The sequence below is a fragment of the Hippopotamus amphibius genome, chromosome 5 (genome assembly GCF_030028045.1).
Source record: "Hippopotamus amphibius kiboko isolate mHipAmp2 chromosome 5, mHipAmp2.hap2, whole genome shotgun sequence".
NCBI lineage: Eukaryota > Metazoa > Chordata > Mammalia > Artiodactyla > Hippopotamidae > Hippopotamus > Hippopotamus amphibius.
Window position 1 is genome coordinate 121,823,814 of NC_080190.1, and position 22,940 is coordinate 121,846,753.

The 22,940-nt window shown below is 38.3% G+C and overlaps 1 protein-coding gene across 7 annotated transcripts in view; it reads left to right on the forward strand.

Annotated features, from left to right (window-relative positions):
• Positions 1-22,940, forward strand: part of ASPH (aspartate beta-hydroxylase) — a 202,329-nt gene that overhangs the window by 20,548 nt on the left and 158,841 nt on the right. For 3 of the 7 annotated variants that reach the window (XM_057736089.1, XM_057736090.1, XM_057736093.1), the window contains exons 2-4: positions 14,166-14,315; positions 15,721-15,765; positions 17,155-17,223. In XM_057736089.1, coding sequence (XP_057592072.1) covers positions 14,166-14,315; positions 15,721-15,765; positions 17,155-17,223 — 264 coding nt within the window. Of the gene's footprint in view, positions 1-14,165; positions 14,316-15,720; positions 15,766-17,154; positions 17,224-21,633; positions 22,700-22,940 lie in introns of those variants that run through there. The other 4 variants (XM_057736092.1, XM_057736091.1, XM_057736095.1 and 1 more) reach the window with 2 other exon arrangements.

The window sequence follows — 22,940 nt, forward strand, 5'->3', positions numbered from 1 at the left end:
CAGCAACTCTTTTTTTTTTTTAACCTCCCCACCCTCCGCTTTCCCCCTTTAGTGTCCATACAGTTGACTTTTTTTTTTTAATACCTTTTTCATCCAGGTTGAGCAGGAGACTGCCTCAGTTTCAATACCGTACTTATAGCGTTACCCGCAGAGATGAATGATTGACTAGCTGGGGTGGGGGTGTTTTTTCCTGTGAGACTAAGTCTTCTCTCTTTATTGGATTCTCTGTGGGGAGAACTAATGAGGTGTAAAGGACTGTCTCACTAGGCTTGGCATGAGGAGCTAGCTTTTGGAGTTAACTCCTATTTCTATTATGTTTTTAGCTTCTTACCAGTGGAGTTTTGGTGCATCACAGATTCATAAGGTCGAGTTGATGGGCCCGTGTTCTGATTCAGGTGTTCCCTTCTGCAGTGAATCAGTAGTAATACAGACAGAGGCATGAGCTAGGGCAGTGGTTCCCCAACTTGGGGTTCCAAAGAATGATAGATCCCCCAAAATATCTGGAGGCCGATTTAGATAGTATTGCTAATAGTTCTCTTCCCCTATTTATCGTGATACGAATGGAAACGGCTTTCTCAATTTTGTTTTACTAAATTCTAAAACCCACTGCAGCCCCTTGTCACTCCTCCAGTTATTCACGCCTTGTCCACAAAGGACCAGTCAGGAGAGGTGTTAGATGCATCAGGTGTCTGGCTATTGGGCCTGATGAATGGGCTACATTACTTCCTTCATGCTCAGGTCTTCTCCTGTTCAAGCTGGGTGTCATTCACCCAAGATTGATCAGTGAGGAATTTATCTGACACAGAGGAATGAGGACTTGGTCATGGACTGATTTGGCTTCATCACCAGTGTTTGGGAACCACCGGGCTTCTTTCTTGAAATCTCTTTTAACGATTTATAGGTCTTTTCCTCTTATGAATGAATTTTAAGATCATTAAACTCCTGGAGATGAGGAAATCTAAAGTGACCTGGCATTTGTTGGACCATTTGTTGCGTCCCTTTGCTTCCTTATTTCTGAAGTGTTAGCAGGAAGAGGTTTGATTACTCATATAATATCAAGGATTTGAGAAAGAATTTACCTACATTTATTTAACACATAGGTGCAAGGCAAACGTACAGTAATGAACAAGGCAGGTTCAGTCCCTGGTTTCATGAAACTTGCATTCTGGAGTTAGGAAGAATTTGAGAAATTAATTATTGTAGTTGCCTAATTACCAGTGAAATAACACTATGAAGAAGTACACACTACCGTGATAGTATATTAGAAAATGTTTCCATTTGAGCTGAGTGAGGAGATAGCTAGGCAAGGACAGCAGTGCTGGCATCCCAGGAAGAGGGGATGGCGTGCGCAGAGATTCTGAGACTGGAAAGAGCATGGTGAGTTTTTTTGTGGCTGAAGTATAGACAGCTTGGGGAAAGGACACAAAACTAAAGCCAGAGTGATAGACTGGGGCCATGTCAAGTAGGGCCTTAAAGGCCACATGGAAGATTTTTATTTTATCCTAAGAATACTGTAAAGCCATTGAGGGATTTTTAACAGGGTAATGATATATAATCGATTTAAAAAATTATTCTGGCTGCTGTGTGGAGCAGTAAAGGTTATGTTAGGGTATTGTAGTTGTCTAGGAAATGACGCTCACTTGGATTTAGATGATCGTAGGAAAGAGGCAAAAATACGTATCATTTGAGACAAAATTTCCTACATTTTCATGGCATGGTGCACACAGGTGATATTTTTAGAAATATCATGCTGGGGTACATATAGACAAGGATGACCCAAATGCTGAGGGGAATTCATATCTTGGCATAGTGGTAACCCATTGGCCTGATGGAGAAACTCTGATCTGGGAGATGGTTGTTTGGGAAGAGAGAATAAAATCAAGGATGAATCTCAGGTTTTGGGTTTAAGCAGCTGGCTTGATGGAAGTGCTAATGAGATTTAGAAGACTGGAGGGGGTGTGGGTGGGGAAATTGATGGGTCCAGTTGTGCATATGCTGAGGTTGGGGTTTCCATATGTCACTCGGGTGGGATATTGAGCAGACAGGTATATGAGCTAGAAAAAAAATTAAGCTATATAGAAGGTAGCTAAAATAAACTAGGGAGATGCATAGGACCAAGGCTTATGGAATGTCCATGTTTAAAAGTCAACTAGAGGAGCATGAGCTAGCAAAGGAGATGGGGAATTAACATTCCACTAAGGCTGAAGAAATCCCAGATGATTCCAGAGTAATGAAAGTCAAGGGGATAGAATGTTTAAGAAGAAGGAAGAATTCTTCTGAGAGGACACATTAGATGAGGACTGAAATTTTTTGATTCGGTTTAGTGACACGGATGTCACTGGTGTGACATTGGAGCCGCTACACTGGAGGCCCCTGCAGAGGTCGGATTGCAGCCTCTGGGTTGTGAGGCGTTGAATGGGCGATTGGAGAGCGAAAACAGTGAAATGACGCCTCTGCTGAGAGTTTCATGGTGACAGGGAGGAGGAAGAGCGGGGCTAGCTGTGGGGTTGAGGGGGGATGCAGTAAAGGCGGAGAGGCTGGTGGTATAGGGGAGTGCAAAGGCAGAGTGTAAGGTAGCTAAGGAGGGAAGGGAGTGGAGGTCTTAGGAGGGAAGCAGAGAATGAATGCGGGTGAATTTCAGTTTGTAATGGTTGGCAGTGCACAACCACTGACAGACAGCTCCGTGCTGGTGGCTCTGTCTTCTCTGTGACCTAAGAGCTATGGATTTTTTTTTTTTTTTGACTTTGAAGAGATCAACTACTTTAGAGGCAGAGAAGTTCCGCAATAGTCACTGTGAAATAGCTGCGTTTGTCCAGGAAGCCAATGTCAGCAGATTCATACAGTGAAAGGGTAGAGCGGCTGGGAGTGTAGCAAGTCAGGGAGTGATTTACATGATGAACTGTGGACTCTTAAGGTGGATTTGGAAAGATGTGAAGGCAGGAGGGGAATGAAGAGGGCTGAGAAAAAAAAGGAGAAGCGAGAGAACTGCAGGATCTAAGAAGAAATTGTTGAGTAAACAAGCTGGAACAATGGGAAGGTTGTGATCAGAGTGGATGTTTTCATCCTATGTGTCACGTATTCAGTAGAACCTAAACCTTCGCCTGTAGGGGTAGCATTCCCTGGCTGGGGAGGTGTGTTTAAGGAGATTTTACTCAATGTCTGCTGAGTTGTCTTTTGTTACTTCTGTAATACTGGCTATTTACTATTAGGTTTAGAGTAGTAAAAAGTGCTCATGTTTGCCTTGGAGACTATATATAGATGGAAGATTTTTAGCTTTTGTTTTAAAGAACTGTATTTTTGCTATCTCATGATAACCTGCAGTCCTTATGAAGCACCCTAACAAGCAGAGCTTTCTTAGCAGGATCTGTTAGGATGGTTATGCCCGGAGAGCTACAGAGCTATTTCAGCAAGAACAAAGATGCGATTAGGCAGGTGAGTTAGGTTGGGTTTGTGACAAGGTCCACAGTGAGAATGTAAGGGTGAGTGTGGATACAGAATGGAAGGGAACAAGGTCGCTGGATGGATGAAGAAATGAAGGAAAGAGAACCTCATGTGTTGGCCACACAGCTGGACATGAAGTCCCATGTTTATGGCTGGAATTGAGGTGAAGAAGGGATCGCTGAGAGCAGAGGGCACTGGACGTGGGTGATAACAGTGATGGGGCAGGTGGAGAGTAGTATAATTGCACAGCGTGGACCTTGGAGGAACAGGGTTTTGTTGTTCTTTTCTTTTTTTCTTTTTTAGGTGGTAAGAAATGACGGTCTGGAACTTGGTAAAAGCAAGAGCTCCTTTCCCCTGCATCAGACCTCAAGAATTAGGGATGGCTAGTGCAAGCAGTAGTGCAGTGCTTCTCTTTCTGTGTGGTCCCTAGACCAGCAGCATCAGATCATTCTCAGGCCCCTCTCCAGACCTACAGAATCAGAAACTCTGGGTTGGGCCCAGCAGTCTGTGTTTTCACCAGTCCTCTAGGTGACTCTAAAGTTTGAGCAGCACTGCTGTAAGTGATGGCTGATCGGGTGAGCAGAGGAGATCATCACTGTCTCCCCGTGAGAGCTCTGATGGGTTTTCACCTGGTTGGTTTTGGAGTCAGGGAGAGCACTGGACTCTGGACATAAGTCTTGGCTCTTGTGGACTCCAGGGGCGTCAGGCTGATAGTAATACTCTCAGAGCACACTGTAGAAGTTTGGTCTTTGCTTGGACCTAGGAATTTGCTATTAGTTTCAGCAGCTGTTATAAGGAATAGTTAATATTACTTTTATTCTCTTTGCTAGGGTTTTAAAAACATGATTTGCCATATGCAAATTTTATTTATTTAAAAATTTTTACAAACGTTTCCCATCATAAAAATGAATTGTTATTATAAGAAATAGTTACTTAGGATCCAGGATTTCTTTTTCCTTAAGCAATGTGATGGAATAAATGTTATTTCGGAGAGATTCATCCTAATCACCCTATTTAGAATAACAGGTATGCCATTATTGCAAAACTAAGGAGGGAAGACATCTTATTGAAATAACTGTAAAATTGTTGCAAAAAACAAAGGAGAAGGTTAACTCTAGGATGTGTGAATAAGTGTGATAAAGATTGTGGAGGAGGAATAATTGGAGCTGTGTAGAAGGAGCCCCAGGGGTGAGGCATACCCACGCTTAGTAGCTGTGATTCTTGTCTCAGTTCAGCATTTGGCCCCAGACCCGGAATTTAGGGCACAGCTGGCCTTGCACAGGCCCATAAAGGGAGAGAGGAAACCCTAGCAGCCTCTGCAACCTCGGTGGCAGGCTAGGATCATGAAAAGAGCTGTGAATTGGAGATGAGACTTGTGCACGAGTCCAGATGGATTCAATCAAAATGTGTTGCATGCATGACTTCAACAAATATTTGCATGCCTCGTTGGTGCCAAGACACTTTTTATAGGCAAGGAAATCGAGGCCCAGAAGTTTGATGACTTCCCCCAAATCAAAGGTAATGAGGCAGCTGGAATTGAATCCAGGTCTCTGCAGTCCGAAACAAGCTACCCGCCATGTAAGTGCAGTGGCTTGGTTTCCAGCGGTTCCAAGAAGGGCCTCTTGTCACTCTCACTGTCTCTCTGAAATATGTCTAGTACATTTGTGTGATGGTTGGTCATCTATCTTAAACCCCTGTCAACACATGATTTATTATCATCCAACATTTTAGCAGGTACTGACCTCAGTGGGGCAGGTCCTGGAGGAGAGGAGTGGCTCTTGGTCAGGACACTTATGACCCTGGTTAGTTTTGATTGGTTGTCCCAGTTCTAGGCCATCAAATATTCATATCTTAGGTTGCTGACTCCTTTTCAGAACATTTAACTGTTTCATTTGCACGTGAAGCATTTAGCTCGACTGAAACAAATGAAAGACTGATAAAGAACTTTGAAAGGTTGCTACCTCGCTCTGGATACAATTTGTGCTAAATTAATTTAGTGTACTGATTGGAGCTCTGAAGAATTCTGTGAGCTGCTAATGGTAGATCAGTGAATAAATTGGGCTGGTTTTATTTCCCAGAAGAGAATATTTGGAGAGGGGGCTGGAGGGAAGATGCAGAAAATCAGAATGTCTTGTACAGTTGCTGTCCAGTTCCCTGAGATAGTGTTTCCTAGATGATACACTTACTGATGAAGAGTTCCTCCTTTCCCTGTCTCTCCCAACTCCATGCCTCCCTTTCTAGCTCTCTCTCCGTCCTTCTCTAGGAATACTATTTATTTATTTATTTATTTAGTAGCCACACTGCATGGCTTGTGAGATCTTAGTTCCCAACCAAGGATCAAACCCAGGCCCCCGAGTTAGGCCCTGAGTCCTAACCACTGAATTCCCTAGGGAAACAGTTTTTGATTGTTGCTTTACTTGTGCTGTTGAGGGAATTAGTTTGGGGATGGTAATGCCTGTGAATCAGAATTATGGAGCATTAATCCATTTCTTACCATTTAGGGTTCTGTTTCATTCAAACAAACTAAGTAATGGACTTTTCACATAGGCATTTGATCAGATTCTGAAGGGCCAACTCAAGCTGTTGCCTGGTGTGGGGCCACACTTTATAGCAGGACTTGCTTCAGTTTTGAATGATTTGGTACTTGGGTTAAAACCATTCAAGACGGATTCCAAAAAATCCAAACTGGCAGCACATATGTTCCAGTTTTTTCAGCATGCCTGGTATTTTTTTAGGGTTTGTAACTGGGGGATAGGACCAACCCAGAAAGGAATACCAAAGGGGGAGAAAGGCTGTTGGACTGTTAGCAGAGAGAGCATTTCAGCCCGAGTGATTAGCAGTATTTGGCCATGAGGAAGAGGCCTCTAAAAATAACTGGTGAGCAGAGTTTGCAGTCAGGTCCAATTTCAGCTCTAGAGGCCTTACCCAGGAGCCGTGGGCCAGTCCACAGCTCCAGGAGCGCAGGGCCTGCGGTGTTCCTCGTACCTGCTCATAGGGCTTTGGTTTTTTTTCTTCCATATATATTATTCATGGATTGAAGAAATCAAAATGGCAGAAGGTAAAGGTATATTTTTATTCTTTGGGTTAAAAGTGGGTTGGGATCTAGCTGACAGTTTTTAGCTTGATTTTTCAGTTGTGCGCTGTTCACATATTTTTGGATAAGTGCTTTGACTGCATCGTCTGTGTTTTCTATTTTGAACTTGTGGAGACCTCAACGTTTCACAATAGTTTAATGTTTCATGGACTCCTCTGTCTCTAATGTGAATATTAAGTTTTAGTGCCTTAACTTAAAATATCTTTTATTGTATTGTACTACCAGAGACCACATTTTACAAACTTCAGAAAAATGAACAAGTGGTCTGTCTTTGTCTTAGAAGTTAATTGCAGTGAATTTAAAGAATTGTGTGCATTCAGATCTCATATAAAAGTGTGGGAAATTTAAGGGCTTTTTAAGTCCTGTCTTGTATTAATGAACACCTAGTTGGCTCAAGCAGAGACTTACCACATGTGGAAACAGACCTAATTTTTGTGAAGCAGACATGAAGTGCAAAGAAAAGACACTGGGATTTTATTTTGTTTTTTAAATTGAATCATTAAGCTTCACGTATTCTTTAATGGTGTGTTGATTTACATTTTTGTATGTGTTTGTGTTTGCTTTTCTTTGTAAGTGAAGGTTGTCTTTTCATTTAATTGAAGGCAAGCTTTATTGGCTCATTATGTTGAAAATATATTTTAAGAAAAATAAAATAGACGTATTAAGACTGCTTCCAACTCGTAGCTGCCTGGGCAGCCGCTGGAAGGATTCTATTATTAGTATAGAGAATATGAGTATCTCTGCTTTGGACAGTGTTTTAAATAAATGTTTAGAATGGACCACTTGACTCTCCTGATGAAGTGCCTCATGGAGCCGTGAAGAAGAAGATGAGGTATATATCTGACGTTGAGCTTTTTAGAAGACATTTCTCCGCTTCTCCATGGATGGCTTAACCTACACAGTGAGGCAGAGTCAGCTGGTACTTCTGACCTACTCTTCACCGTTCTTGGCTCCTAAAGGGTGACATTTTGTAATGTAGAAAAATAATCAGTTTGATGAATTGCTTTGATGGTTTTTAAAAACTTTAAATGTGTAGAATTGAGTATAAAATCACCAGCATAATGCTTACCAAAACTCATAAATGGTTGATTTGTAATTCACTTGGTTGGAGTTCTAGTTAAGTAATTGACGCGTGCTTAGTGGCTGGGATACATCTTCTATTTTCCCTTTTCCTAACCGAATAAATACAATTTCCGATGAGCCCAGTCTTCATTTTGGGGAGACTCATTCCGTTGCGCGCCTTGGTAATTTTCTGTTTGGTTGTTTGTGAGAGCATTTTCTGACTTGGAAATCGTTACTTTTGATGGTTCAGTGTGGAAAAAAATGAATCACATCGTGCTTATCATATTCTTAACCCCCATTAAAAAAAGTCTTTTTGAATAATCCCTGGGACTACAGGTTGACTATGGAGCCAGGAAGTGAAATAAAGATTCTTAGATTGATTCTGATGGTCGGAAAGAGGGACAACGACCAGGTGTTCTTCCAGACTATGTTTGGAACAAGTACTGGTTTCAGGTTTGCTTGGGGAGTTTTAAACTCTCTCGAAGTGTTTATTGTACTATGCTTTTTTCAGCGTAGTTGGACAGAAACTGATCTGCCCTTGCGGACTAGGCACACCATATTTACAGAGTGACATATCAAGAGTGTGTTATTTGGTGTCAATTAAAAAGCTCCCCTAGAAAACGTGACTCAGAAAAGACTGCTTTCTATAATTTACTGTTTTGTTTCTTTATGGAATTAGTAAATATTAACAGTAAAAAGATTGATACTAATGGAGTAACACCTCATTCGGTTGACATTATCAAGGGATGGATAAAATAATGCTGATCATTTCATGTTCTGGCTCAGTGACATCTACTCTGTTTTTTGACATTTACCTTCTAAGCAAGTACATCCGTCTAATAAAAAATATTTTGAATGAAAATCTTTCCAAAATTTATTATGCATTTTTTACATTCCTAACAGTTTAAAGCAATAGTTTAATGACAGAATTAATACAAATATCATTATTACCTTGTACTAGAGAGTATTTTTATAGTTAAGGGCTGTAAGTTTAATAGTTCAGGGCTAGTCACAGTTGTTAGTGAGCATCAGTCATAAATGGCCTCCTGCCACTCTTCACATTCTTGTGTCTACTCCTGCCATATTCAGACATTTTATAGGCCTGCCTTGGGGACTTACTGGGTGGTGCAGTGGTTAAGAATCTGCCTTCCAATGCAGGGGACACGGGTTCGATCCCTGCCCCTGGAAGATCCCACATGCTGTGAAGCAGCTAAGCCCGTGCACCACAACTATTGAGCCTGCGCTCCAGAGCCCGTGAGCCACAGCTGTTGAGCCTATGTGTGGAAACTACTGAAGCCCATGCACCTGGAGCCCATGCTCCACAACAGGAGAAGCCACTGCAATGAGAAGTCTGTGAGCTGCAACGAAGAGTATCCCCGGCTCGCCACAACTAGAGGAAGCCCGTGCGCAGCAATGAAGACCCAATGCAGCCAATTAAATAAATAAGTAAATAAATAAATAAATAAATAAATAAATAAATTTATCGGCCTGCCTTCCATCAGCACTTTGTTGCTTTCACTCCTTTGGGTTAGGCTGTCTTTGAAGTCTATTCTTTGATGTGTGCAGTGAATTAGGAAACTTGATTGAAGTTGTTAGCATCATGTCTAAAATAAATGTGAATAGATTCTAGGTAAAGGTGTATTCTTTACTGTCTTTGGCTTTCTCTCTCTTCCCCTCCTAATCCCTTCTCTCTGTTTTGATATATGCATTTATATCATTTTTTTAAAGCCCCTTTCTACTTGTTACTTATATTTGGTGTTGCAGGTCAGTAACTTACAACCAGTATTACAGGCTTATGAATTAACTTGGATAAATGATACTTCCTTTTGAGAATCTTAGGGATTTTTCTTCTCCATTTCTGCTTTAAGAAAGAGAAAGAAATGGAGAAAGAATTGGTCTTTGAATTCAATTTATTATTTTATTAGCTATTTCTTTATAAGCTTATTTTATTTTATTTTTATATTATTACTTTTTAAATCTATTTATTTATTTATTTATTGGCTGAATTGGGTCTTTCTTGCTGCACTCGGGCTTTGTCTAGTTGCAGCGAGTGGGGGCTACTCTTCGTTGTGGTGCGTGGGCTTCTCATTGAGGTGGCTTCTCTTGCTGTGGAGCACGGGCTCTAGGTGCATGGGCTTCAGTAGTTGCAGTGCGCAGGCTCAGTAGTTGTGGTGCATGGGCTTAGTTACTCACCCACATGTGGGATCTTCCCAGACCGGGAAGTCCTGTAAGCTTATTTTAAATAGCATCATCTGGGATGTACTTTTATTGAGGTACACATTTTGAAAACAATTATTGAGTAAAAAACTGAGTCATGTCTGGCACATATGTGTTGAATAAATACATTGAATGAATAAAAGGATGAACTATATTTATTTAACCTTATTATTTCCTAGTTAATTAGGAACAGTACAAGAGACTGATATCAGTTACAAAATGTCCTAGAGGAGATAAGACAAGAAAGAACCCAGTTTTCCTGCCATTTTAGCACTGACTTTAAATAAAAAATTTAAATTCGATTCTTAGATAATAATCAACCAAGGGAGGAACATCCTTAGTCATTAACTATCATAGTTCCATATTTGGAAGGTATTATTCTTGTTTTTTTTTAAGCTCTTTATTGGAATATAATTGCTTTACACTCTTGTACCAGCGTTTGAGGTACACCAAAGTCAATCAGCTGTATTTAGACATATATCCCCATATCCCCTCCCTCCCGCGACTCCCTCCCACCCTCCCTGTCCCGGCCCTCTAAGGCATCACCCCTCATCAGGATGATCTCCCTGTGTTATACAGCAATTTCCCACTAGCTACCTGTTTTACAGTTGGTAGTGTAAATATGTCAATGCTACTCTCTCACTTCGTCCCAGCTTCCCCTTCGCCACCTGCCCCGCCCCCCAACCCTGTGTCCTCCAGTCCATTCTCTGCATCTGCATCCTTACTCTTGCCCTGTCATTGGGTTCATCAGTACCATTTTCTTTTTAGATTCCATATATATGAGTTAGCATACAGTATTTGTTTTTCTCTTTCTGGCTCACTTCACTCTGAATGACAGACTCTAGGTCTATCCACCTCATTACATATAGCTCCATCTCATTCCTTTTTATAGCTGAGTAATATTCCATTGTATATATGAACCACATCTTTATCCATTCATCTGTTGATGGGCATTTAGGTTGCTTCCATGTCCTGGCTATTGTAAATAGTGCTGCAATGAACATTATGGTACATGTTTCTTTTTGGATTATGGTTTTCTCTGGGTATATGCCCAGGAGTGGGATTACTGGATCATATGGTAGTTCCATGTTTACTTTTTTAAGGACCCTCCAAACTGTTTTCCATAGTGGCTGTACCAACTTACATTCCCACCAACAGTGCAGGAGAGTTCCCTTTTCTCCACACCCTCTCCATCATTTATTGTTTCTAGATGTTTTGATGATGGCCATTCTGAGTGGTGTGAGGTGATACCTCATTGTGGCTTTGACTTGCATTTCTCTGATGATGAGTGATGTTGAGCATCTTTTCATGTATTTGTTGGCCATCTGCATGTCTTCTTTGGAGAAATGTCTATTTAGGTCTTCTGCCCATTTGTGGATTGGGTTATTTGCTTTTTGGTATTAAGCTGCATGAGCTGCTTGTATATTTTGGAGATTAATCCTTTATCCGTTGCTTCATTGGCAAGTATTTTCTCCCATTCCGAGGGTTGTCTTCTAGTCTTGTTTATGGTTTCTTTCACTGTGCAAAAGCTTTTAAGTTTCATGAGGTCCCATTTGTTTATTCTTGATTTTATTTCCATGATTCTAGGAGGTGGATCAAAAAGGATCTTGCTTTGATGTATGTCATAGAGTGTTCTCCCTATGTTTTCCTCTAGGAGTTTTATAGTGTCTGGCGTTACACTTAGGTCTTTAATGCATTTTGAGTTTATTTTTGTGTATGGTGTTAGGAAGTGTTCTAATTTCATTCTTTTGCATGTTGGTGTCCAATTTTCCCAGCACCACTTATTGAGGAGGCTGTCTTTTTTCCATGGTATATTCTTGCCTCCTTTGTCAAAGATAAGGTGCCCATATGTGCTTGGTTTTACCTGTGGGTTCTCTGTTCTGTTCCATTGATCTGGAAAGTATTATTCTTGTTATAGTTAGTATTCTATATAAGTGGGTGTGTGTGCATATATTGATTGGTTATATAGAAATAAGGGTTTTTAAAATAAAGTCTTAGAAAATGTCTTCATGTTTATAGAAGTTTAATAAACTAAACACACAACATTGCTACTGAATCTGTAGTGCTCCCCTTCCCACAGAAGCTATTTCTTTTCTTTTTATTTATTTATTTATTTTATTTTTTTTGGCACGCGGGCTTAGTTGCTCCACGGCATGTGGGATCTTCCTGGAGCTGGGATCGAACCTGTGACCTCTGCATTGGCAGGCGGATTCTTAACCACTGCGCCACCTAGGAAGCCCCTTCTTTTCTCTTTAAAAATTTTAGTGGTGCTTTATTTTATATTGTCCTTTTTATAACTTCTATGATTGAGACACATAAAATTTTGGAAATCATCATTTTCCCCCACCAATATTGCAGAAATGTTCACCTCGTCTCCCTCTCCAATGACTATGTTCAGATAGTAAAACAGTGGAGCCTGTTTTAAGTGGATTTAATAAGTAACGTTGTGACCTGTTCTCATCGGATGTTTTTTTAAGTGTATAAGTTTTGTTTTTATATAGCCAGCTTCTAGGAGACTTTTAATAGATCATGTGAGGGGAAAAAAAACCAAATTAGATGGTCAGATGTTATTTGGTAAGCATACTTTTGTAAATTCACCATGTGATTATTTATAAATCTGGCCCTTATTGATGGGTCTGTTAATATTTAAAGAACACTAGAAAAGGAAATTGGCTTTTTCTCTAAGAATATGATTTGTTTTATTTAGTCATCAATTTATATACTTAAATATAGATATACAAATAAAGGTGTGTGTGTTTGAGTGTGTATATCCACAAACATGTACACTGATTCAGTTTTTATGGCTCCTTTTGAAAAGTTGATCTAGTGGTTGGTTTGCAACATGTATCTTTTTAATAAGAAGAAATGGTAATATATTCTTGATTTGAGCCACTGGAAAATTACTACCAGTATTCCCTAACTAGAACTGGATTTAAGAATAAGGAAGTAGGTTCTAGATGAGAGGTAGTGAGGTATCTGAAATCATGTAGTTTGGCCCATTCACGTGAATCAAGGAATTCAGGACCTAGAAGTCAGGGCTTATCCCTGGCTCTACCCACCTTGTGCCGGTGGCTTTGGCTGAACCATTTCATCTTTTTTCTTTAAAACAGAGGTGATTTTTCCTGTCCTTACCCCCAGTGGTTCTCAGCCAGGCACTGCCCTTGTAGGGGACACTTGGAAATATTTGGGGGTGTTTTTGTCATAATCACTGGGAGCTACTTACCTGTGGGACCACAGGAAACCAGGGATGCCAGCTGCCTTGCAGTGTGAAGAACAGTCACGCAGGATGAATTGTCCTGTGTAAACATCCAGAAACTCCCTCTTGGGAAACACTGACAGGACTCTTGTGAGAATCAAATGCACGTAGAGGCGCTTTGAAGGCGGTAACGTGCTTCACCAATGGAAGATAGCATCCTACTTTCCTACTTGCTTGATAAACTTTTCCTTTTCCCACAGGGCATCTTGAGATATGATGTGTCCTTCTAATTTATTAATATTTATTTAGTATTTATCATATTCCTTTTTAAGAGAAATTTGAATTTTATGGTTCTTTTAAGGACAGTGTTGACCATTTTCTCTTAATGTTACTTGACTATCATTATATTTGTTTATTTTTGGCTGTAAGAATATTTTCAGAAGAGTATGAAGTGTATTAAACATATCAAATGTGATATATGACATTTCTGGTGGACAGCACTTTACAAAGCTGTTTCCTGCGTTGAGACCAGTTATGAAAACCTTTCCCTGTTTCCTTAGGTCCCAGTGGATCTTGTGAAGGAGGAAGACTGAATTACACTGTTTGGCTTCTCTTCTTCCTTGACCTCTGTTTCCTATAAATAGTTTCCTTCCTTCTTTTCTGTCTCTGGCTAAGAAAATGGAGTGTTTTGGGGGGAGGTTTTTTCTATGGCAGAGTTTACAAGATTCTATGGAAACTAAATTGGACAGAAAAAAAGGATTTGGCTCCATTTGTGGTCTCTTTAAATTGTCAATATGCTCTGAACTTTGAAGGAGGTTATATTTAAGTCATTTGGATAAAGAACTTGGAAGGAATACACATACTATATCAATTTTTATTTAAAAAAATCGTTAACCCACTAGTAGTTTCTTTCTTTCATTACTTCAAAGTTAGGGTCTTACATATGAGATGTTTAGTCTAAGCAGAGTGTTTTCCATTTTCAGAATCTTTGTTTTGTGTAACATGATTTGAGAATTGAAGTGAAAACTAATTTTGAAGTGATTTACCATTGTAAGTACTGTCAAATTCCTGGAGAAATATTTCGGTGAAAAGAGGTCCAATAAAACATTTTCTTCTTACGTAATGACATTGCCCATCTGTTTTATTTTTTAACAGAGACAAAGCATGGAGGACACAAGAATGGGAGGAAAGGTGGACTTTCTGGAAGTTCGTTTTTCACGTGGTTTATGGTTATTGCGTTGCTCGGAGTCTGGACGTCAGTAGCTGTGGTCTGGTTTGATCTTGTTGATTATGAAGAAGTGTTAGGTAAGGATTTTCATATTGTTTCTTACTGGTGCTGTTAATTCCGTAGCTTTTCAGTGGTTCTCAGCAGGGAAGGAACGAAAGGGGATGTTAGGATTACGTTGGAGTAGTGATTTCAACTTCTTTGAAATGATCTGTAGTAGTAAAATAGGCTTTATTTTGTCTGTATATCACACAAAAACATTTTATCAACCAGAACGTACTCTCATGACATGCAGTACTCTATAATTTCTATTCCATGTTGTTGTATTATGAATTTTTAAAGTACTGTGGTTCTGAGCCACTGAATGTATTTAAGGACCCACGAGTGGATCATAAACACGCAGTTTGCAGGACCCTGCCTTAAAGAGAGCATTTCAAAGCACACCCTTTGTGTCCTTGTGGGAACTGCTGTGTGTGGGGGTGAGAGTGTGTGTGTGTGTAGGTGCAGCCTGTAGGCTGTTCTGAGCTTGCTGCCTTGTTGATTCTAATAGGTTGTCTTCCTTTCTGCTCCTTTTTCCTTTTTTCTCCCCATAATCACTGCAATTCTTTCACGATGTTTTTACATTAAAATGATTCTTTTTCTTTGTTTCACCAGATCAGGTCTTTGTAATGGATGAAGTTCACATAATATAAAATTCAGTACTGTAGATATGTAAAAACATACAGTTCACTGGTTTTTAACATATTGTTTTGTGCTGTCATCATTATTAATTTCAGAATATTTCCATCCCCCCACTTCTTCCCGCTCCGGGCAAGCATTAATACACTCTGTATATTTGTCTATACCGGACATTTCATATAAATGGAATCAAACAATACGTGGCCCTTTGTGTCTGTTGTTTTGCACTTAGTGTAATGTTTTCAAGGTTTGGTACTTACTCCATATTATGGCTCAATTACGTTCCATCATATGGATACAGCACGTTTTGCTCATCCATTCATCAGTGATGGACATTGGGGTTGTTTACACTTTTTGGCTATTGTGAGTGAGTGGCCTTCCTCTCTAATAATCCAGTGAAAGATGTGGACCTTGTCACTGAAAAAAAGGCACATTTCTCTATATGCACAGTTGTCACATAGAAAATCCCCTCTCGTCCATAGACCCTCCTGCACTTTTGCTTTACTTATGAGATTATAGCCATCTTTTGCGGGGACAAGGCAAAGAATAACAAAACACGCTTACATGTAATCTGCCTTTTGTTAAAGCTTCTTATTTTCATTACTTTGAGGAAAATGTCTCTGAATAGATTGACAGAGTGATAGAGGAAGGATTTTAGTTTGGAGACAAACTTCTGGATACATCTGTACTTTTATTAACTTAAAGTGATAATGTTGCTTAGAAAAGCCTATTAGACAAAAGGAGAGATTTAAAAGATGTGTACATTTAAGTGCAAGTAACAATTTTCGTGTTTTTACATGCATGCAGCCAAGGCAAAGGACTTCCGTTATAACTTATCAGAGGTACTTCAAGGTAGGCTATTGGAGATGCATTTTAAGTCTACTTGTGTTAGCCTCTAAAACCTCATCCTTAGGCTACTATTTTAGTTATCACCTGCATCAGAGAATGTAATTGGTAGGACAAATTTTCCCTTTTAAATTTGTCAAAAAGTATAGTATTTTCTATCTTTTTAATGTCATTTGAACTCTGTGCTTTATGTAGCCTTGACTGCAGACCAGTGCTTTTCACTTGTATTTTCTTAGCTATAGAAATGATAATTTCCGTATGTCTCAATTAGTATTATTATCATTTTCAATGTGTGTGTGCTTTGCAGACTTCTGCATAGCAAGTTAATATTTCCTAAGCAGAATAAGGGCTCTGGGAAGGTCTAGATTGCTCATAACAACTCTGTTCCCAAAGCTCTTCCTGCTGGTGTGCAATGTTTTAACTAATTTTTTTATTAAAGGTGGCAGTGCTACCAACTGGTGTTTTAGTACTGATGCTGTATCTGTGAATGTGGTTTAAAATACTGCTATTTAAAATATTGTTGTTTAAAATGTTAAATTAATAAGTCTCTTCACAGCCATTGTCCAGTGATGAGTTATAAATTGTGTTGATTTTAGGATGTTTTTAGGGAATTGAATGTATATGACTCATTTGAAATGCTGAACATAACAGTACTCTGAGATAATAAAGTTAAAATACATTCTCAGCTTGTCTGTTCTAAGCCTTATTTTTTTTCTTAGTAGTAGGTGGCTGGTGCTAATTACGTTTTTAAGTAGGATAACTGTAAGTTTTCCTTTGCAATTTCAAAAAGCCAGTTTTACATACTTTATTTCCAGAAGTCTTTTTTTTTAAAAGGTTGATTCATGATACTTCTGTTGTAAATCATTATTATAAAACATAAAATTAATCATCCTCTTATTTTTAGTACTTATGCTTGATGTTAATTATATATAGTCTTTATTTGAGGCTCAGTGGCTATTCTTTTGATTTGAATATTGATGGTGTGAGGAACTCCTGTACTTTAGAAACATTAAATTTCATGTAACTGTTAGAAATGGATCCGTATTACTCCTTATATATGTTGAAAATTTTACCTGAAATATTTTTAGCAGTAAAATTAAAAAAAAAATTATTCTGAAATGATTAAATCTTGGGGTATTGTTAAATCCTTAAAGAAAATATTATGTCAGTTATATTTCTTAGATTTGTTAGGTGAATATCTCAGTCTCTAAGTGAACTGCCTTCATTTTTAAGTGAGATTATCATTTAGCACGGCTTTTCAGGATGAAAGGAGCAAAGGATTACGTTGATTGGTAGCATTAATGGCTGATATGCAGGACTGTAAGAAGTAGTAACACCTCTTTAAAATTGTTTCCCCTTTTGTTCCCATATCTGTCTTTTCTTCCCCTCTTGTAGGAAAACTGGGAATCTATGATGCTGATGGTGATGGAGATTTTGATGTGGATGATGCCAAAGTTTTATTAGGCAAGTACACATTTTTTTTTTTAAATTAATGGTGGTAAAATGTTGGAAACAAAATAATGTTTTAGCTTTAATAATGTCTATGCCAGTCATTTTCATCTTATGGAAGATATTTTCCCACTTAAGTCATATATTTCATTCTTGTTGAGATGTTAAGTGGCTTAATTATTTTTCTATAGACTCTCACATTTCAATTTACTGTTACAAAAGAATAAGTGTATAGCTCCTGCACAGATATTTTTAATAAGTAATATAATTTCATATGTGTTTTTAGATTTAAAGCACTTTATATTTTGAACCTAACATTTGATCATGTAGATAATGTCCTAGTCTGTTTTCACATGTGGTAATTACAACCATTCTTTAGCATCAGTTGACATAATTCATGTCCGTTTGAAAGTGTGAATTTCTAAAGGCTTACATACATTCATTTTGAAATAAAATAGTGGTAGTAAACATTTTAAAATGTCCTATGACTATTTGAAAGGTAACATTAAAATATAAGGTAGTAGTGTTTGGCCAGGTTTCTTGAATTTTTTTTAAGTCTTGGACCCTTCTCTTTTATCAGTAGAGTTGCCTGTCTTTATCATTGAGATTTTTTTTATAATAAATAAAGATGTGATATTCCTTCATTTAATTTTAAAATGCTGTCATATATTAGAAAGGATGGTGCTAATTTTAATATGCAAATTTTATATAATCTGGCCCAATGAGGTATGTATTTCTGCTAGTTAAACAGCATCCTTTCCTTTGTTTTAGTAGGTAGCATAATATGTATTAAAACATTTTATGCTAAAGTCTTTAGAATAAAACAAATATGGCAAGGTATTACATACTAGACTTAATAGGATAATAGCACAAAGAAATTCTTCCTAGACATGCAATTTTGTGTATATTTTATGGATATGAAAAAAATGGGAGATACTACATCTGTAACCAATGAAAGGTAATAAAACTTCTTAATTTTGACTTTATGTTTTTTTGTTACTGCTCAGTGAGAATTATATTTGCTACTTAACAGTGCAAGCATCCTACACCCATGAAATTTCTTTTTCTGTCTCAACCATAATAGAATTTTCTATATAATTTTGTCATTATGTATCTAAATTTGGGTTTCTATAAATATAGTAAATTTTCAGAAGACTATAATCCTGGTCATGGGTAAGAAAGAAAATTGTATGGAACTTATATCAGAATGATGCTAATTTGCTTGCCTATAAATGGTTTATTACTTCATTTTGTTACTTTTCTTTAAAGGATAGATTCTGAATAGCAAAGCTTTTTATTTTAAAAATAACTTCACATGGGCTGTTTCCTCATTTTTAGAAATAATGTTACTTATCTGCTATATTTTGTTGATTTTTTAAGGGGGGAGGTGTTTAAAATCAGCTATCTGGTCTGTCAGGAAATGTCAGCTATTAAAAATTAAAACGTTACTTCTATAGCATGCACACATTGATTTCTGTTGCAAACTTACATTAATAACTTGAGTTTTAGTATTTTAGATTTCAAAAGCTTATTCCCTTTAGTATTTTTAAGCAACCATTAAGAGGTTAATTAACTGTAATTTAGAACATTGCTATTTGCGAGTAGCCACATATGTGGTATGGGCAGATGGTAACTTGTTCCTTTTACGAGAATCGTATACTTGGAGATAGAACCCAATTGGTTAATCTGAGCGTTCATTTGGTAATTTGACTAGCAAATGCACAAAGGCTAAGATAAAATATTTTATTGTGTGTACATACTAATTCACAGTCGGCTTGTGGCTTTGGTAACGATGAAAGAAGCTAATGTGAGCTGTTTGTCCTCTGACCTTATTCTGTAGCGTTTGAATTCTCTGTGTGAAATACAGCCTTGACGGGAATGGAATTTTACGAGTGAAGTTCTTTCTAGTTTGTGAGATTATTGTAGCAGAGTTGTGCCTCTGTTCCTGGTGGGTGGTTGCGAGAACCAGGTGAAATTCTTGGGGTTCAGAGGCGTTGCTGGGCTCTGTACGCTCAGGGGGAGCAGATTCAGTGAATGTGTACCCCAAAGGGAGCCAGATCTCTGGGGTACGTTCTCATTGGAGAAACAGCTCAAGAGTAAGGGTTTTGGATTAAGGCAGAGGGAATCCCTGGGGAAGAGTGAAAGGAGGAAGTCAGAGATTAGCTGAGAGCTTGGCCTGGCAGGTGCGGGAAGAGTTATGCTGAACTTCATAGGTTTGGCATTTATCTCATTAGTATTTCTTTCTGGAGTCTTAAATTTGCATGTATCTGAATTTGATCAATTTGAGGAAATGTACACGTTCATGTTTACATTTCTTTCACATTTCAAAGTTGGCTTTCCTTACGAAATATAAAGAGAGAATGAAATATGTCAGTAAATCAAGATGAACAGTCATCATTAATTTTATTATTTCTGGCCGTGGCCCTTATGATAAACTTTGAAAATATTCTAAGCTTGGTCTTGTTTATCTAGGCTCCTACTTCTGTGGCCAAAGTATCTTTGACTTTGGTTTAGATGATTGAAAGCTACATTGTCTCAAAATGTATTCTTTGAAAACTGTTTCCCAAGGGAAATCGATAGGAAAGAGGACTAAATACTGAGTAACATTTTCTTAGAGTAACACCACCTGCGGATTGCATGCTTATCCTTTTGTCCTGTGACTGGCACCAGCTATGGCTGGAGAACTGAAGGGAAGCCCGTGCCTGGAGCCTTGACAAACGTTTGTAGACTGACACAAGCCTGAGTGAGCAGAAGGGAAGGGAGGGCTGCATCTTGCCCAGAGGCACTCACACCCTGCCTTCTCTTACGGGGTAAGGAATCCTATACCCAGAACATATTTCCTTTTTCTCTTTGGCCCAGTACTTTTGTCTTAAGAACCACAAAAAGGTTGCGTAGTTGGTTAATTAGAGTAATCAAATACTTTTGCATATTTGTTGCGTACTTCAGCCTGTCGTGCTGAAGGGCGGTCAAGTTTTATATTTGATAGTCAATACTTGGAAGTACTTATATTGGAAAATGGAGAAAAAGAAAAGTGTGTATTCTAAATATACAGCTGTAGAGTTTTTGGACAAGAAGAAGAAACAGTGTTATTCCCACAGAGGCTTGGGTGGGAATACTGGTCTCTGTTCAGAGCCCTTGTCAACTGTTCAGTTCAGTGAACAAACATGCCCGGTTGGTCAAAAAATAATTTAAATACCAACTGCAGTTTGTGGTTTGTTTCCCCCAAATACAGGAAGAATGGAGCGTTGCAGTTCTTCTGTGGACTAATGCAGGGAAGATTCGTCACAATCTTTAGCATTAAATTAGTTGTCATTATTATTCCTTACCTGCCAATCTTGATTGCCGGTAGTTATGTTGTGTGGACAAATTATGTGTTGCCAAAGCCAGAATACCAGATTAGGTGGTTATAATCTGAAAAGCTCTAAAATCATAGATGTTCACATTTCTTACAGCCCATTTTTTAACCCTCTCCTCAAAATTATGAATCTTGATGTATTAGAACTTTGATATCTACTGGACCCAAGAGACGAGTCTTACCCAAAGCCAGTTCATCACAGGAAAAAAACAAATGATTGAAAACGATGTGTACATTGCTTTCTTTCCATCGTGGGGGTCTGGGGTCTTTGCAGTAGAAGCTAATTTCACAAGCCGAGAGGGAGAGCATTCTGGAATGTTTCTATTGCGGGTAACTGGCCTTGATGACATCCCATTCTGGTAGGCTGAGTGAATTGTTATTGATAGCTGCCTCTTATTATTAGACAGAATTACAGGACCAGTCAGTAACCAGAGCGTTATAAAGCTAACCTTTTATGGTGTTAAAATTTAAGTTGATTATCTGGTGTAGTCTGAACACATTGGTGCCCATCTATGGAGGCCAAACAGTTACCCTGCTAGTCATGTTGATTCCAGAGTTTCCTAAACTAACTCCAGTTCCTGAATGGAAAAGTTTGAGGAAATGAATGTTTCTATTTTCAGTGAATATTATTGATGTATGTAAATGTTTGTATAATCAACTCTCGATAATATCTGGGTGCTAAATGAGCAATTGTGGGGCTTGTCGGAAGTGTCTTTATTCTCATACCACTTCTACTCACTCTTCCCGTTGAAGTTGGTCAGTCAGATTTTGGCTGATACAGGTTTGTGTTTTTCGGGCTCTCGATTCTCTGATGAGAGAAAGGCAAAGCCGATGAGGGGCTGGTAGGAAGGGTGAGGACTGGCCAAATTGCCTTTCCTTTAGTCCATATGATTGAGAGTTGATTGTAAGGTGTGCATCTTAACCCATTTCTTTATTTTCCAAAATATCTTTTCTGTAAACTTCCTTGACCATGATGCACATCCTTTTTGAGATCACCCCTCCTAAACTTCTTTTTTCCACCTAACTGCTCTCCTTATTTTCTCTTTCTCTCTTCCTTTATTCTTATGTAGGCCTGACCAAAGATGGCAGTAATGAAAATATTGATTCTCTTGAGGAAGTCCTTAATATTTTAGCAGAGGAAAGTTCAGATTGGTTTTATGGTTTCCTCTCATTTCTCTATGATATAATGACTCCTTTTGAAATGCTAGAAGAAGAAGAAGAAGAAAGCGAGACCACAGATGGTGTTGATGGTACGTCACAGAATGAAGGGGTTCAGGGAAAGACTTGCGTCATCTTGGATTTACATAACCAGTAACTTTGATGCAGGGACTGAAGTCACTGGCTCATGAACCCCCCGAAGCAGTCTCCTTTTCCTTTCCTTCCTTTGCTCACCCAGGGCTTAATGTGCAGTGGGGCAGTCGTGATCAGACAATACAAGGCAACTATGTGATCTTTTCCCCAGTACAGCGCTTAGCTAGTCCCTTGCTTGGCTTTCCTACTGAGGAAAGCGGTACCCCTTGTTCTCCTAGTCATCCACAAAGTGCATTGAGAATGATGTTCTTGGTAGTATAATTGGTTTCTGTATTGTTTTGTTTCAACTCATGTACTCACTGAACTAAATTCAGAAACTTAATAGCAAATTGTTTTGTGATTAACCCTTGCTGCTTGTCCTTCTAACATGCTGTTCATTAAGATGATTATAGTGGAATTGATTATAAAAATATGGCTAGCATGATTCATAAACTCAGTGCTTCTCTGTTGATCTTTAACATGAATGATGTGTAAAATGATGGTTCTTTAAAAAGCTGATTTTTTTAAATTGTAATTTGTTTAGGTTGATTTGTCAGACAGGTTAATACAAATTTCAGTGTAAAATTCTGTATTAATGGTGCTTTTAAAATAATTTGAAAATAACCCCATGTTTTTGCCTTGGGGTAGTTCAGTTACTGTATTCAGGTAGTAGTGTGTCTGAATCTTCCTGTCTATGAAAGCAAAATTTATTTTTAATTTCATTTCCAAATAGACATCGAGAGAAGGTAATTTGTATTTTTTTTAAAGGAGGCATATTACATAGGAAGGAAAATGTGAATATGTATCTTAAATAATGTTGTACATATTAAAATTATTCATCCTAAATAATGGTCTTTTTCCATTTTTTTCCTGTATTACCTTATTAATTGGCCACCAAGTTTGGCTTAGGTATCATATGATTTTTATATTTGTAAATTAAATTTATTAAAGTGGTCATTCTTTTTAGGCAAATCACTTTTTGCCATTAGAAAACCTTGAAAACACTTTTGAATCAATTCATTTAAAATGAGTTTGCTTCAGTGACAGTAAAAGGAATTATATTAGACATAATGTAACATGTGTTTCT